The sequence below is a fragment of the Schistocerca cancellata genome, chromosome 1 (assembly GCF_023864275.1).
Source record: "Schistocerca cancellata isolate TAMUIC-IGC-003103 chromosome 1, iqSchCanc2.1, whole genome shotgun sequence".
Classification (NCBI taxonomy): Eukaryota; Metazoa; Arthropoda; class Insecta; order Orthoptera; family Acrididae; genus Schistocerca; species Schistocerca cancellata.
Window position 1 is genome coordinate 1,278,524,638 of NC_064626.1, and position 17,689 is coordinate 1,278,542,326.

General features: G+C 42.8%; 1 protein-coding gene across 1 annotated transcript in view; it reads left to right on the top strand.

The window, feature by feature from the left end:
- The window catches only part of LOC126146627 (kelch-like protein 10), a 139,226-nt gene that overhangs the window by 66,468 nt on the left and 55,069 nt on the right, over positions 1 to 17,689 (top strand). Inside the window, exon 3 of the mRNA XM_049915637.1 lies at positions 13,282 to 13,493. Within this exon, the coding sequence (XP_049771594.1) occupies positions 13,282 to 13,493 (212 nt within the window). The remainder of the gene's footprint in view (positions 1 to 13,281; positions 13,494 to 17,689) is intronic.

Here is a 17,689-nt window from a genome sequence, read left to right on the forward strand (position 1 = left end):
TTTGATCTGTGACAAACAGAATAGACTGCACCATCATTAAATACCAAACCACATAGATGAAAGAACCGACAGTAGTGAATTTACGTATGTGACTATGAAGCAGCCAGGGGAATTTTATCCTGCTAATATATACTGTGGAAAACTTAAAGACATTATTAATTCCTTTTAATATTAGTTTCTGTAATATGGATTGCCAGAAGCCCAAACCTTCAAATGATATACTTGTCTATGAATCAGACTGGACAGACTGTAATGTAAATAATTACAAGATGCGTAGCTAGAACTACTTGCAAACATTTTAAAACATTAACATGCACAGCTGTAAAGCAACTAGAGGGGATTGTTGTCCCACTAGTTTGCACAATCATGGATATTAGAAAACCTGAAATGCCCCCATACATGATGGAGACTTTTTCATCAACAAATATCAATCACATAGATGATATATTAGCATTACACATAATTTATTACATAGCTGTGAAGCAGCCAAACTGAATTATTATTTCACTAATATGTATAATCATAGAAAACAGAAATTTTAAAATAATGTATGCATCTATGAAGCATATTGAGGATGTTACCAGCTACTTTTATGAGCAACAAAATGCCTGGCAATCAAAGTGCCAAGATCACATGAATTAGGCAATTGCAGTAACAGCTCAGTTTTGGCCGACCTTGCGAACAGTTGTTTGACAAATTTTAAAACATACACATAGAGCAGAAATTAAACTTACACACAAGTGAATAACAGACCGTATGCAGAGTCCCAGTCACAACAAAAACATGAGCACATAGAGATGAGTCCATTTGGCCCCCTAGTACTGAAAATATTTACAAATGCTACCAAACACAGGAAATGGCAGACACTGGAACTTTAATTTAGAAAATACATAGCCTTCTGAAACTGATACCCTCTTACAAATAAATAATTATTTGGTTTAGACAGGTCCTTATCACTAGGACGCTCGTCAATGTGAAGACATCAGTCACACATGCTAGTAGAAATATCTGAACCACTTTGCTTTCAAATAACAAGTCACACTTAAAAGTGACTGCACAAGGGGGTATAGTCTTACAAATCATGATTAATGCTTAACACCCACAAGAAATTGTGCTCACCGTCGGAACAAGGCGAATGATGGACAGAGTATGTGGCTATGTCCTCCATCTATGACACCAGGAATATAACCAAAGTGCAACTCCACAATATGACCTATCATTGGACAGGCAGGGCAAAGTCACAACTCCCAAGTATGCCTGCAATGTAAGCATCAGCCATTCTGGTACGGTGAGTGACTGCCATGGCTCTTAGGTATGAGTCATGAGGCTCCATGAAGACTGCTGTGGCGGGAGTTTAGAGCAGCAGTTTCCTGCTGCAAAGCATGTGGCTGACGGTTGCTACGGGGCCGTGGTGAGTCGCTAGCGTTTACGCGACCTTGGAAAAACCTGTGTGGACGCTTGGTAGGGGCACATGTGGCTGTGTTTGCGTGCTTGCAGAAATTTATATACCAGAGAACAATTGATAAAAACAAAACTAAGAGTGACACAAAGGTTGGCACTCGTTGTTGGCACTCACGCACAGAAAAATATGTAAAGCTAAATTATCTACATGTGCCATAAAAATATATAATAGTTTAAAAGTTATTGTTGTCTTAAAAATTGTAAATTTATGAAAGTTCATAAGCTAATATTTCAGTAATGCTTTGGCTTATTAATATAAACAAAGTGTCCACCGATGCGGCTAGTAGAGCTGTATCAAGCAATTATAGCCGATATAGCAGAATATGTACCATTCTGTAATGAGAGGTCAGAATATGGGATTTGACTGAGAGAAACTATGTTTTTGGTAATAAATAAATTTAAAGTAATGAAACTAATGGCAGCATTCTAAAGTTTAAAGAGGTAGATGAGTAATTAAGTATGTAGTTTTAGTTGTTTAGTATCAAAAATCCGTGAAAAGCAAAATCACGCCACAAGAACATTATTTGTGTGAAAAATGGAGGCACTTAAAAAAAATTGGACTTTAGATTGTTATCACCTAAAAAATTTCCATATTTTTCAATGTATCATATGTGTTTTTGTGTTTAGTTTTAGAATATTCATAATTCTTTTTGTCAAACATTGTTTTGAGTTAGGCAGTGGTTTTGAGGTTGCATAGGCCAGCCATCTTTGATGACAGGGAAGTTGGTTTTGAGCAACGCTAAGAGCTGGATGTGCTATGCATCTGGGGGTAGTATTGGGTTGGTAGCCACGTTCAGGGAGAAGTATGTATGTAGCGACATTTGAAAACGATCGAGTTGAGCGCAATATAGTGGATTAGGACAGCAGACAGCAGTGTATTTTGTGAACTGTGAACAGACTGTCGAGTGTCGTGATCGCGACATATGAATTTTATACTGAATTGTTGTAGCATCAGTTATTAATGGCCAGCCTTATGTAAAAGCCCCTCAGACTGCGTTTTAAGCATTTAGTGGATATATTAAAGACTTTCATGGAAAAATAAAAATAAACTACTTGTTCAAATTATAAATCAACATGAGTCACTAAATGTTTTTAAATTTCATGGCAATACCCGCCTGCATTGTTTTTTATATTTCAGCTTGAAAACTGAATTTAGGACAGGTGTGAGCTGGCACTCTATGATGAAAAACTTAGCCAAACATTGAGACCAGCCACATCTCTGGGCGGCTCATATATATATATATATATATATATATATATTTAAAAAGAAAGATGATGAGACTTACCCAACAAAAGCGCTGGCAGGTCAATAGACACACAAATAAACACAAACATACACACAAAACTCTAGCTTTCGCAACCAACGGTTGCCTCGTCAGGAAAGAGGGAAGGAGAAGGAAAGACAAAAGGATATGGGTTGTAAGGGAGAGGGTAAGGAGTCATTCCAATCCCGGGAGCGGAAAGACTTACCTTAGGGGGAAAAAAGGACAGGTATACACTCGCACACACACACATATCCATCCATACATACAAGACACAAGCAGACATTTGTAAAGGCAAAGAGTTTGAGCAGAGATGTCAGTCGGGACAGAAGTATAGAGGCAAAGATGATGTTGAAAGACAGGTGAGGTATGAGCGGCGGCAGATTGAAATTAGGAATTAGCGGAGATTGAGGCCTGGCGGATAGCGAGAAGAGAGGATATGCTGAAGGGCAAGTTCCCATCTCCGGAGTTCTGACAGGTTGGTGTTAGTGGGAAGTATCCAGATAACCCGGACGGTGTAACACTGTGCCAAGATGTGCTGGCCGTGCACCAAGGCATGTTTAGCCACAGGGTGATCCTCATTACCAACAAACACTGTCTGCCTGTGTCCATTCATGCGAATGGACAGTTTGTTGCTGGTCATTCCCACATAGAACGCTTCACAGTGTAGGCAGGTCAGTTGGTAAATCACGTGGGTGCTTTCACACGTGGCTCTGCCTTTGATCGTGTACACCTTCCGGGTTACAGGACTGGAATAGGTGGTGGTGGGAGGGTGCATGGGACAGGTTTTACACCGGGGGCGGTTACAGGGGTAGGAGCCAGAGGGTAGGGAAGGTGGTTTGGGGATTTCATAGGGATGAACTAAGAGGTTACGAAGGTTAGGTGGACGGCGGAAAGACACTCTTGGTGGAGTGGGGAGGATTTCATGAAGGATGGATCTCATTTCAGGGCAGGATTTGAGGAAGTCGTATCCCTGCTGGAGAGCCACATTCAGAATCTGATCCAGTCCCGGAAAGTATCCTGTCACAAGTGGGGCACTTTTGGGGTTCTTCTGTGGAAGGTTCCGGGTTTGAGGAGATGAGGAAGTGGCTCTGGTTATTTGCTTCCACAGAAGAACCCCAAAAGTGCCCCACTTGTGACAGGATACTTTCCGGGACTGGATCAGATTCTGAATGTGGCTCTCCAGCAGGGATACGACTTCCTCAAATCCTGCCCTGAAATGAGATCCATCCTTCATGAAATCCTCCCCACTCCACCAAGAGTGTCTTTCCGCCGTCCACCTAACCTTCGTAACCTCTTAGTTCATCCCTATGAAATCCCCAAACCACCTTCCCTACCCTCTGGCTCCTACCCCTGTAACCGCCCCCGGTGTAAAACCTGTCCCATGCACCCTCCCACCACCACCTATTCCAGTCCTGTAACCCGGAAGGTGTACACGATCAAAGGCAGAGCCACGTGTGAAAGCACCCACGTGATTTACCAACTGACCTGCCTACACTGTGAAGCGTTCTATGTGGGAATGACCAGCAACAAACTGTCCATTCGCATGAATGGACACAGGCAGACAGTGTTTGTTGGTAATGAGGATCACCCTGTGGCTAAACATGCCTTGGTGCACGGCCAGCACATCTTGGCACAGTGTTACACCGTCCGGGTTATCTGGATACTTCCCACTAACACCAACCTGTCAGAACTCCGGAGATGGGAACTTGCCCTTCAGCATATCCTCTCTTCTCGCTATCCGCCAGGCCTCAATCTCCGCTAATTCCTAATTTCAATCTGCCGCCGCTCATACCTCACCTGTCTTTCAACATCATCTTTGCCTCTATACTTCTGTCCCGACTGACATCTCTGCTCAAACTCTTTGCCTTTACAAATGTCTGCTTGTGTCTTGTATGTATGGATGGATATGTGTGTGTGTGCGAGTGTATACCTGTCCTTTTTTCCCCCTAAGGTAAGTCTTTCCGCTCCCGGGATTGGAATGACTCCTTACCCTCTCCCTTACAACCCATATCCTTTTGTCTTTCCTTCTCCTTCCCTCTTTCCTGACGAGGCAACCGTTGGTTGCGAAAGCTAGAGTTTTGTGTGTATGTTTGTGTTTATTTGTGTGTCTATTGACCTGCCAGCGCTTTTGTTGGGTAAGTCTCATCATCTTTCTTTTTAAATATATTTTTCCCACGTGGAATGTTTCCCTCTATTATATATATATATATATATATATATATATATATATATATATATATATATATATATATATATAAAGAAAGAAAGATGATGAGACTTGCCAAACAAAAGCGCTGGCAGGTCGATAGACACACAAACAAACACAAACATACACACAAAATTCTAGCTTTCGCAACCAACGGTTGCCTCGTCAGGAAAGAGGGAAGGAGAAGGAAAGACAAAAGGATGTGGGTTTTAAGGGAGAGGGTAAGGAGTCATTCCAATCCCGGGAGCGGAAAGACTTACCTTAGGGGGAAAAAAGGACAGGTATACACTCGCACACACACACATATCCATCCACACATACACAGACACAAGCAGACATTTGTAAAGGCCTGTGTTTGTGTGTGTGTGTGTGTGTGTGTGTGTGTGTGTGTGTGTGTGTGTGGAGATACCAGGGGAATGATAGCTAAGCAACACTGGACAAAGTGTTTCCACAGGCACAGGAATTAATATAACCCCACAAGTGGCTCTCATTTCAATGAAATAAATAGTTTTCTTACCAAAGCTACATTACACAATAGGATTATGTCATAGAACAGTACTGAATAAAAATATGCAAAGTTTGCCTGCAATCTTGCCTCCAGGCCAAAATACTGAGGGAACATAGCAGGCAGATGTAGTTTTTTTTCCATACTTATCCACAAAGTGGTGCCAGGCTTAAAGCCTCATGCAGTGTGCCAGTTTATCTCGGCTTCTGGTACTGGTAAATTACTTTTATTTGTTAGGAATTGCACAATATGCGTTTTTGGAAAATTAAGGGTTAATTAGTTTGCTGTGAGCCTGTTGTAAGCCTGTTTAATCACTCTCTTAGTTCTATCTATTATAATTGTATTTGGGTCCTATATTAGTATATCACATTAGTATATCACCAAAAGTACATTGGCTTTCATAGCCCCTGACATCACTCCCACATCCAAAATTCTCTATAGCCTTATGTCAATAGCATGCAGTTATTTGTCCAGCATGCTGAAGGTCTTACTAAGGCTTCCACAGGTGAAACCCTTCAAATGTAGTCTGCAAATATATCTCTCATACCATGTCCAGATGTGCTCCTAATACTCAACCCACCCCTACTAACCACAGTTTTTGAACATCCCTGATAAATCATTTATGTAGGTCAAGAAAATTAAGGCATGTGGCACCAGTGAGCTCAGCAGGGGATAGGCAGATCAAGCTTCACATACCACACTGTGGAATAAGAGGCATGGCTTAATTGGAGGGGATGGGAGTAGGACAGAACAGAGGAAGAGTGAGACAACTGTATATTAGTAGATGGGGATAGCCAGGTGGGTGTGATATTTCCAAGGCCTTTGACTGTGTAAACCACAAGATACTCTTGAAGAAGGTCTATCATTATGGAATCAAAGGGCCTATAGGTAACTGGCTAAAATCATATCTTCAAGACAGGAAACAAAAGGTGGTTCTACATGGCTGCAACAAAGGATCTCCTAATCTAGTGGATTCTGAATGGGGCAAAATTCAGCATGGAGTTCCCCAGGGATCTGTCCTTGGACCCTTGCTGTTTTTAATATATGTTAATGATTTACCCCTGTCCATTAGTAAAAATTGTGAATTCACAATGTTTGCTGATGATACAAGCATTGTTGTAGATGGTCAGTCTACTGCTGATCTGCAGACTGATGTTAATGATATACTCAGAGAAGTTACAGCTTGGTTTTCAATTAATTCTCTTTCAGTTAATATTAAAAAAACTAATTTTATACAGTTCCACACAAAAAATAAAACTCTAGAAAGTATAGTAATTGCTCCTGACAACCAGGAACTAGAACAGGTGCAATCCACTAAATTCCTGGGGGTTCACATTGACAGTAGGCTCAACTGGGAACAGCATGTGTCCCTTACTCTAAAAAGGCTTTCATCGGCAACTTTTGCTCTAAGAATAATTACTCATTTTGGGGACATCAACATTTTAAAATCATCTTACTTTGGGTACTTTCACTCATTAATGAGTTACGGAATAATATTCTGGGGTAATTCACCAGCCTCAAAAAAAAAATCTTAACTGCTCAGAAGAGAGCAGTCAGAATCATGTGTGGGGTTCCTCCACGAACCTCATGTAGAAAACTTTTTATACAGTTAGGTATTCTGACCACAACATGTCAGTACATATACTCTCTGATGAATGTAGTTAATAAAGACTATGCTCAGTACGAAACAAATTGTTCATACCATAACTACAATACTAGAGGTGTCCATTATAATTATCCGGGCTGTTATGCCGTGGTCGGTTGATGAATGCTGTGGTGATTCCCAACGTTTCGTCTCCTACTGCGGGAGACATCTTCAAGGGGGTCCGTAGCTTGATGGAAGGTCCAACACACACACTGGCTCGCTACTGACTGCCGCTAAATTCCGTGTCCGTGCGCCCCCGCGCTGCGGCGTGACGTCACGTGTTTTGAAAACGTCAGTGCAATTGGCCGCTGTCCGTCGCCGTCGATCGCCGTTGCCATCACCCAGTAGTGGACGAGTGGTACATATCTTCTTTAACACCGGCATCCATATACCGTTTAATCTGACGCCCTCCTCCTTTCGGTTGAAATTATTTGGGTGTTTAGCGATTTCGATCGCCTCCCTGTAGAGCCTTTCGTAATATCCGCTCGTGGCCGCTAGTACTTGCGTCTCCTCGAAACGAATATTGTGGTTCCCTGGCTGGAAAGCATGCTCTGCAACAGCTGATCGTTCCGTTTCTCCTCTTCTACAATTTCCCTTGTGCTCTTCCAAACGTTTAGAAACAGTTCTTTTAGTGGTACCCACATAAACATCACCACAGCTGCATGGGATCCTATACACTCCAGATTTTTCCAATGGTTTGCGAGCGTCCTTGGCAGGCCTAAGGTATTCCTGTATCTTCCTGGTGGGCTTGTAAATTACGGTAATATTCCGCTTCGTCAAGATCCTCCCTATTCTTTCCGTCACATTTTTAACAAACGGCAGGAAAACCTTAGATTTTGCAGTAGTCTGTACGTCAGTATGATTTCTGCGTGGCTGCCTCAACGCACGTTTTATTTCGGCGGACGAATATCCGTTCTTCGTTAGTGCATTGTGGAGATGTTCCATCTCAGCGTCGAGCAACTCAGGTTCACAAATATTTCTAGCTCTGTCCGCTAACGTCTTGATAACACCCCGCTTCTGTTGTGGGTGGTGGTTCGAATCCCGGTGCAAATAACGGTCCGTGTGCGTGGGTTTGCGGTACACTGAGTGACCCAAACTACCATTTTCGTTTCTAAACACAAGCACATCGAGGAAATGTAGTTTGCCGTCTGCCTCCTCCTCCATTGTAAACTGAATTCTTGAGTTTATACCGTTCAGATGTTCGTGGAACCGACTTAGTTCCTCCCTACCATGTCTCCACAACACAAACGTGTCATCCACGTATCGGAACCATGCATTTGGTTTCTTGCTGGCAGTACCTAAGGCCTGTTCTTCGAATTTCTCCATAAAGAAGTTTGCAATTACGGGACTTAGGGGGCTTCCCATAGCCACGCCATCCGTTTGCTCATAAAACTGTTCATTCCACTTGAAGTATGTGGTCGTCAAACAACACTTAAACTGCTCTAAAATATCGGCAGGAAAAATTCGATCCAGCTGTTCCAATACATCATTAAGTGGAACCATGGTAAACAGCGATACCACATCGAAGCTGACCAATATGTCATCCAGCTGGACCACTATGCCATTCAATCTGCTAATGAAATGTGTCGAATTCTTTATATAAGAGTCCGAACGGCCCACATGTGGTTTTAACAGCGTAGTCAAAAACTTGGCTAACGAGTAGGTGGGCGAACCAATGGCACTTAGTATCGGTCTTAACGGAACATTTTCTTTATGAATTTTGGGCAATCCATAAAGCCTCGGTGGTAGCGCAACCGAATTGCAGAGACCTTTCTGTACACTCTCTTCAATGGAGGACTTTTTTATTAACCGCGACACAGTTCTGAGAACGTTGTTAGTGGGGTCCTTATTCAGCTTCCTATATGCTTGCGGATCCAGTAGATCCGTAATTTTTCTCTGATAGTCGGCCACATCCATAACCACCGTTGCGCTTCCTTTGTCAGCTGGGAGAACCAAAATACTCTCGTCGTCATTCAGGAGTTTTAAAGCTCTTCTCTCACCCACAGTTATATTACTTTTCGGCGGTTTTGCATTGGCTAATATTCTCACTGTTTCTATACGGATTTCTTCAGCTGTTACAGAATCTACACTGCGAATTCCTGCTTCTACATTGGCTATAATTTCTTCCGTGGGCACAAATGCCAATGTAGAAGCAGGAATTCGCAGTGTAGATTCTGTAACAGCTGAAGAAATCCGTATAGAAACAGTGAGAATATTAGCCAATGCAAAACCGCCGAAAAGTAATATAACTGTGGGTGAGAGAAGAGCTTTAAAACTCCTGAATGACGACGAGAGTATTTTGGTTCTCCCAGCTGACAAAGGAAGCGCAACGGTGGTTATGGATGTGGCCGACTATCAGAGAAAAATTACGGATCTACTGGATCCGCAAGCATATAGGAAGCTGAATAAGGACCCCACTAACAACGTTCTCAGAACTGTGTCGCGGTTAATAAAAAAGTCCTCCATTGAAGAGAGTGTACAGAAAGGTCTCTGCAATTCGGTTGCGCTACCACCGAGGCTTTATGGATTGCCCAAAATTCATAAAGAAAATGTTCCGTTAAGACCGATACTAAGTGCCATTGGTTCGCCCACCTACTCGTTAGCCAAGTTTTTGACTACGCTGTTAAAACCACATGTGGGCCGTTCGGACTCTTATATAAAGAATTCGACACATTTCATTAGCAGATTGAATGGCATAGTGGTCCAGCCGGATGACATATTGGTCAGCTTCGATGTGGTATCGCTGTTTACCATGGTTCCACTTAATGATGTATTGGAACAGCTGGATCGAATTTTTCCTGCCGATATTTTAGAGCAGTTTAAGTGTTGTTTGACGACCACATACTTCAAGTGGAATGAACAGTTTTATGAGCAAACGGATGGCGTGGCTATGGGAAGCCCCCTAAGTCCCGTAATTGCAAACTTCTTTATGGAGAAATTCGAAGAACAGGCCTTAGGTACTGCCAGCAAGAAACCAAATGCATGGTTCCGATACGTGGATGACACGTTTGTGTTGTGGAGACATGGTAGGGAGGAACTAAGTCGGTTCCACGAACATCTGAACGGTATAAACTCAAGAATTCAGTTTACAATGGAGGAGGAGGCAGACGGCAAACTACATTTCCTCGATGTGCTTGTGTTTAGAAACGAAAATGGTAGTTTGGGTCACTCAGTGTACCGCAAACCCACGCACACGGACCGTTATTTGCACCGGGATTCGAACCACCACCCACAACAGAAGCGGGGTGTTATCAAGACGTTAGCGGACAGAGCTAGAAATATTTGTGAACCTGAGTTGCTCGACGCTGAGATGGAACATCTCCACAATGCACTAACGAAGAACGGATATTCGTCCGCCGAAATAAAACGTGCGTTGAGGCAGCCACGCAGAAATCATACTGACGTACAGACTACTGCAAAATCTAAGGTTTTCCTGCCGTTTGTTAAAAATGTGACGGAAAGAATAGGGAGGATCTTGACGAAGCGGAATATTACCGTAATTTACAAGCCCACCAGGAAGATACAGGAATACCTTAGGCCTGCCAAGGACGCTCGCAAACCATTGGAAAAATCTGGAGTGTATAGGATCCCATGCAGCTGTGGTGATGTTTATGTGGGTACCACTAAAAGAACTGTTTCTAAACGTTTGGAAGAGCACAAGGGAAATTGTAGAAGAGGAGAAACGGAACGATCAGCTGTTGCAGAGCATGCTTTCCAGCCAGGGAACCACAATATTCGTTTCGAGGAGACGCAAGTACTAGCGGCCACGAGCGGATATTACGAAAGGCTCTACAGGGAGGCGATCGAAATCGCTAAACACCCAAATAATTTCAACCGAAAGGAGGAGGGCGTCAGATTAAACGGTATATGGATGCCGGTGTTAAAGAAGATATGTACCACTCGTCCACTACTGGGTGATGGCAACGGCGATCGACGGCGACGGACAGCGGCCAATTGCACTGACGTTTTCAAAACACGTGACGTCACGCCGCAGCGCGGGGGCGCACGGACACGGAATTTAGCGGCAGTCAGTAGCGAGCCAGTGTGTGTGTTGGACCTTCCATCAAGCTACGGACCCCCTTGAAGATGTCTCCCGCAGTAGGAGACGAAACATTGGGAATCACCACAGCATTCATCAACCGACCACGGCATAACAGCCCGGATAATTATAATGGACATGATATTTCCGGCCGTGAAAGTTTACATTTTAATACTAGAGGTAAAGATGATCTACATGTTGAACTAAAAAATTTAACACTTGTACAGAAGGGAGTAAAGTATGCTGCTATAAAGACTTTTAATGCATTGCCTAATTATATTAAATGTACAATAGAAAATGAAACGCTGTTCAAAGGTATGTTAAAAAAATACCTGCTCGACCATCCACTGTACTTGTTAGATGAATTCTTTTCCAGAAGTAATGCCCTCCCTTAATAATAGATGTATTTAGTCTCTTAGTTATTAGATGGATGATACAATATTATGTTAATGTTATAGTGTTAATGTTATAGTTATAATGTTATATTGAGAATTGCTATACTAGTTTAATGACAGCTTGTAAATGAGAAAAAGTGATACTTATAATATCTATATCATTGAATTATATTACTATTCTGTAGCATTAATTGTATTTGTACAATTGTATTGACACGTTCCACATCCAGGCGAATCACTCGCATGTACAGATCTATGGAATACGCATACCAAATAAAAAAATAAAATAAAATAAAATACAAGCTGGAGGAGATTATGTCAGGGCAACTGCAGGATTGCAGAACATGTTGTAAGACAATTCACAAGTATACAGTTCAGAGAAGCTAGTCTTAGGAAAAGGATTACATAGGTTACAAAGCAGCATTGAAGTCAGCCTTGTGGTAAACAGTATGTTCTGCTACTAAGCAGTTAATTTTGCTTGGACACAATTTGGTAATGACCATCCATTTGAGTGGACAACTAATTGATGATCATGCCCAATAAAAGTTTGTGCAGAAGTTACAGCATACTGCTATATGACATGACTACACCCACAGGTGGCCCTGCCACTGAGAGGATAAGATGTGCCTCTGATGGAACCACAATAAATGCAGTGATTGGAGGCACAGAACAGGTATTGTGCCTGGATTTTTTGACACTGATATGGCACATGTGGCAACAGGTAGGAAGTAGGTGTGAAATAAGTATGGGCAAGAATATTTTTTACATTGTGTGGTTGTCAGATTACCACTTTAGAAGAATTGTGAAAGGTTTTGGGAAGGATATGCCTCATTTCATAGCACAGTGAAAGGTTGTCAAAACTCTGACAGAAGATGGGGTCAAACTGTTCCAGTCCACGGTGATATTAGATAGTTAAATGGGGGAGGGTGTCCCTTTACTACTGGTTAGTAGCGGTGGCTTGAGTATTAGGAGCACATCTGGATATGGTACGAGAGATATATTCGCAGACTACATTTGAAGGGTTTCACCTGTGGAAGCCTTAGTAATACCTTCAGCATGCTGGACAAATAACTGCATGCTATTGACATAAAGCTATAGAGAATTTTGTATGTGGGAGTGATGTCAGGGGCTATGAAAGCCAATGTACTTTTGGTGGTTGGTAGGTTTTATTTTGATAGATGTTCTTACAGAGGCATCGGAGAGGGAAATTGATATTCTGAACTGAAGAGAGTCAGATGAAAAGGATAAGAGAAAAGGTCTTAAGGATTTCGAGGAATGGTGATGGAGTATCTCAGCCCTGAGTCTGGGTATCAAGTTATCATGATCAAAGCAGAATGAGAAGAGTGGTTTGCATTTTGAGTGGTTAGGAAGAATCCCTCTACGTATCTCACAAAAGAGCTGGCATGTAAAGGTGCTATGTATGTGCTCATGGTTATGCCATGAATTTTTTTGATCTCACAAAAGAGCTGGCATGTAAAGGTGCTATGTATGTGCTCGTGGTTATGCCATGGATTTGCTTGTGTGTCTTCTTCTTGATGGAGCAATGGTGTGGTGCATTTGGTGTCTGTGTTCTGGTGTGTCACTAAACTAAGTGTGGTACCTCAAAAGCTAGTAATGGATCTGTCCTTTTACAAGTGTTTAATTACCAAGCTTCAATCAGCTGTATGTGTGTAGTCACCTTTTTTTATTTCTATTAATAGTTGTGAACATAATGGCATCAAGCTGCCTTCATTGACTTTTAATATTAATGTCCCACAATTTACAGGACAGACCGATGGTATTCCTCAAATTTTGTTGATTCCTTGGCGCGAGCATATCACGGAATATGTGTCCTGAAAAAGCTAATATATCTCATTGGTGGTCACGATGGAAGAGAATATTTCAATTCAGTCAAATGTTACGATCCTGAGAAACACGAGTGGAGTGATCGAGCATGCATGTATCATGCTCGAAGTTACGTCAGTGTCTGCATTGCAGGTCAGAGCAAAGAACTGGACTGCAGTAGTAATTAAAGTAGCTTTAAGAGTAGTTATGTTAAGGTACTTATGCTTCAGTTTCCTGAAAGAGGTTCGCAGCACAACTTCTATTGTCAGTGCAATTTTATTGGGAGTGGCAGTCTATTTAAAAGTGATTAATTCACTTGAATAACAATTTTCATTTGTAAAAAGACTGAACCTGATAAAGGGAGGACATAAGTGCTCTGTACAAGTCTGATATCATCAAGATGTCACGCCTCTGTGACAGTCTCACACTACTGGAAACCCAAGAAATTTCTGTTAAATTAGATGCCTTTTTTGTGTGAGGAGAAGGGCTCCACATGAGCACTCGGAAACATTAGAACCCGGGATAGTCAGATAGGATATGGTAGCTGGCACATATTTTAAAATCTCAAGGAAACAGAATGCTTGGCCAGTGTTTACCTTCAAGAGGCAAAATTCCAGTTATGCCAATAGGCCTGAATAGAATTTGCAATTCACATGTACAAGAAGCCACTAACAGGCAATATATGGTACAGGACTTCATAATGCAACATACAGTTGAATTTACAGCATGTTGTTACAAAAATAATATATATTACAATCGCCTCAGAATAGTACATCATATAGATAGAAGAGTTAGGCCTAGAATTAAGAATAGCTACATTTTAATATCAGTATTCATTCAGTGAGTACAAACATTTGAGAGTTAAGAATGATTTTAATTCCCTTGTGAATACTTTACCTCTGTGACATCTTATAGCACTTGGCCGTTAATCCAGGGACTATGATCTGTTATCTTTAGTTTGGTTCTGTTTCTGAAGAAGCAATCTTTTTGTCTTGTGTTATGGGTATGCACATCAGAGCACTTAGTTTCATTATTTTTATGGTCTACAAAGAATGTTATTAATTTGGACAGATACAAGGAGTATACTGTTAGATATTTACGTTGTACAAAGGTTTCCCTATATGAATCTCTGTATCCTAGTTGATGCATGGTCCTGATTGCTCTTTTCTGCTGTGTTAGGATTCTGTTCATGTGTCCATCAGCAGCACATCCCCATACCTCTATTCCATAATTAATATATGCAAATATTGTCCCATAATAAGCAGCTTTTAATGTTTATTCAGAGACTAATTTTGATTGTTTGCTAATTAAGTACAGCGGAATGCTGATTTTATTGCATACAAAATTGATATGGTCTACCCATCTAAGATTTTCATCTAGGTATATCCCCAAAAATTAACATTTGTCTGTGTCTACTTTTTTGATGCCACTTATATTATCAATACAGGTTTGGTATGAATTGCCAAGTTTAAATGGTAATAGCTGGGATTTGCTAATATTGACTTTTAGACCTTGATCATGGAAGTAAGTAGTTATTTGACTTAAGCCATCAGTTGCAGGCAATGTCAAGTCATTAATTTGTTTGCAAAAGAACAAAAAAGAACAAAAGTGAGGTATCATCTGCATAACTTACTAATTGGGAGTACAGAGGTGCCTCTAAATCATTAAACCGAGCGAGGTGGCGCAGTGGTTAGCACACTGGACTTGCATTCGGAAGGACGACGGTTCAATCCCGCATCCGGCCATCCTGATTTAGGTTTTCCATGATTTTCCCTAAATCGCTCCAGGCAAATGCCGGGATGGTTCCTTTGAAAGGGCACGGCCGACTTCCTTCCGTGTCCTTCCCTAATCCGATGAGACCAATAACCTTGCTGTTTGGTCTCTTCCGCCAACCAATCCAATTCAATCCTAAATCATTAATGTAGACCAGGAAAGTGTTTAGAGGATCTGCGACACAGGAAGGTCATGCTGGTTGCGTTCAGCAGTGGCCCACTTTTTTTGCTGTCAAATTTACATTGACGATACATTTGTCCTGTGAAGGCAAGTTGAGCCGTGTGGGAGGAGAGCATGGAGCAAATCCTGGAATGCTGATGCTGAAGTCTTGAAGCGACATTGGGGGTCGTAGTCGTCGGCCGGTGCGGGAGCGCTGGTATGGAAGGGTGTTGTCGGCAGGGAACCTAATGATCACCTTTTCACTTGGTCTAACTTAAGCACGTAGGTTGCCACACGTAGAACTTCGAGAGATTTTAAAACGCTTCACTACACATTGTGACACACCAACTACACACGAATCGTCACACGCAAGCAGCACTACTGTGGTATCACCACTAATGATGACAGATAAACCACAAATGTCATTAGGATGAACATAGGTAGAGAGCTCGTAAGTGGCACCTGCTAACGGAGAGATATTCTGAGCTGGTGGGGTGGGGAAACCGTAGCACGGTGAGGACGGTGTGCTGCGAGTAGAGGGGTGAGTGTCAGACAGTGAGGTCTGAGTGGGTGTGGAAGGAACCTGTGGGCTGTACCAGTTAGAAGAGTGGTGCGGTGTGCTGTTGCACGAAGATGGAACTGTTATATTAGAGCCCTGGGAGCTGGGGCCTCTGCTATGGGAGCCGGGAGGTGGAAAACCCTGGAATGAGTGTGGGCTCGTTGATGGGGCCTGTGTAAGCGTGAGTTTACTCGAATCATGAGCAGAGGAAGAAGGCCGAGAGTGGCCAGAGAGCCTGATCTCTTCAACGGTGGGTGAGGCAGGGGAAAACTTGACACAAACAGGTTTAACCCTGTTGAGGGAGACAGTAGTTACTGAGCCCTTAATTATGATGTCCATTGTGTTACTGGTTCGTTTGACAATTCTGTATGGGCCTGTGTAAGGGGGCTGTAATATGGCTTTTACAGTGTCATCGCGAAGGAACACAAATTCGCAAGTGTCGAGCACCTTGGGAACATATGTGTGCGGCGGAGTGTGGCTGGAAGGAGGTGGGGGTTGAAGCTTGTTACAGTGTAACCTCACCCGTTCTACCAAGGACAGCAGTTCGGATGGTTTGGCGACTGGAGTAGGAGCAACAAGTTCACCTGGCAGCGTAAGGGACTGGCCATAGACGAACTTGGCCACTGAGCCTTTAAGGTCTTCATTGAAAGTGGTCTGCAAACCGAGTAAGACAAATGGCAGGGCTTCTGTCCAAAGGAGGCCGTGGCAACATAGGGCCGTCTTAAGCATCCTATGTCAACGTTCCACAAGGTCATTGCTGTGGGAGTGGTATACTGTTGAATGAATTTTCTTGATGCTGCACAGCCTACACAGTTCAGAAAACAAGGCAGACTCAAACTGATGGCCTTGGTCGGTCGTCAAGTAAACAACAGGGCAGCCAAAGCATGAAATCCAAGGATCATGCCACTGATTCGGATGTAATATTGGGTAACAGGGCAGCTTCCAACCATCGAGAGGTTCTGTCTATAATAGATAGCACGTATCTGTAACCCTCGGAGGGGGTGAGGGGACCCACCAAGTCAATGTGAATGTGCTGGAAGTGACTGGGAGGAGCGGTCAAGCTGCCTAGTGGGGACGATGTGTGTCGCGAAACTTTATTTTGTTGGCACAGAATGCAGGCACGGGCCCAGGCTTGGCAGTCATGACTCATGTCACGCCAGATGAAGCGCTCTGAAATAAGTCTGGTAGAGGCTCTCACATCTGGATGGGCTAGGTTGTGTAATTTGTCGAACACTTGTCTCTGTAGAGGTTTGGGTATAAAGGGACGCAGCATACCAGTTGATTCGTCACACCAAACCTCGTGTATGACACCGGGAAAGGTGGACCACACAGATTTGAGTGACACACTGTGATCGGAAATAAGGTCCATAGTGTCCGTGTCGGCAGACTGCAGCTGAGGCAAGTTAGAGAAGTCTGTCAGAGTTGTGAGAGTGCCGACACGAGACAAAAAATCTGGGACCACATTATCTGCACCCCTGATGTATCGTATGTCAGAGGTAAATTGCAATATAAAGTCCAAATGATGGAAGCGTCTAGGTGGAGGTTCGGTTGGGGGGTTCTTTACATCAGCAACCAAAGGTTTATGGTCGGTTAAAATGTAGAAGTCCCTACCCTCAACCTCGGCGCGAAAGTGTTTCACAGCCTCGTAAACTGCCAAGAGCTCCCTATCAAATACCGAGTACTTTTTTTGAGCGCTGTTGAGCTTCTTAGAAAAGAACTGCAAAGGAGAGGTAGTATCTCCGACGGTTTGGCTGAGGACAGCAGCTACTGCGGTATCACTGGCATCTGCGGTAATAAAAAATGTAGTGTCCAGACGTGGGTGGGCAACGGTCACTGTGTTTGCTAGTAGGTGCTTCAG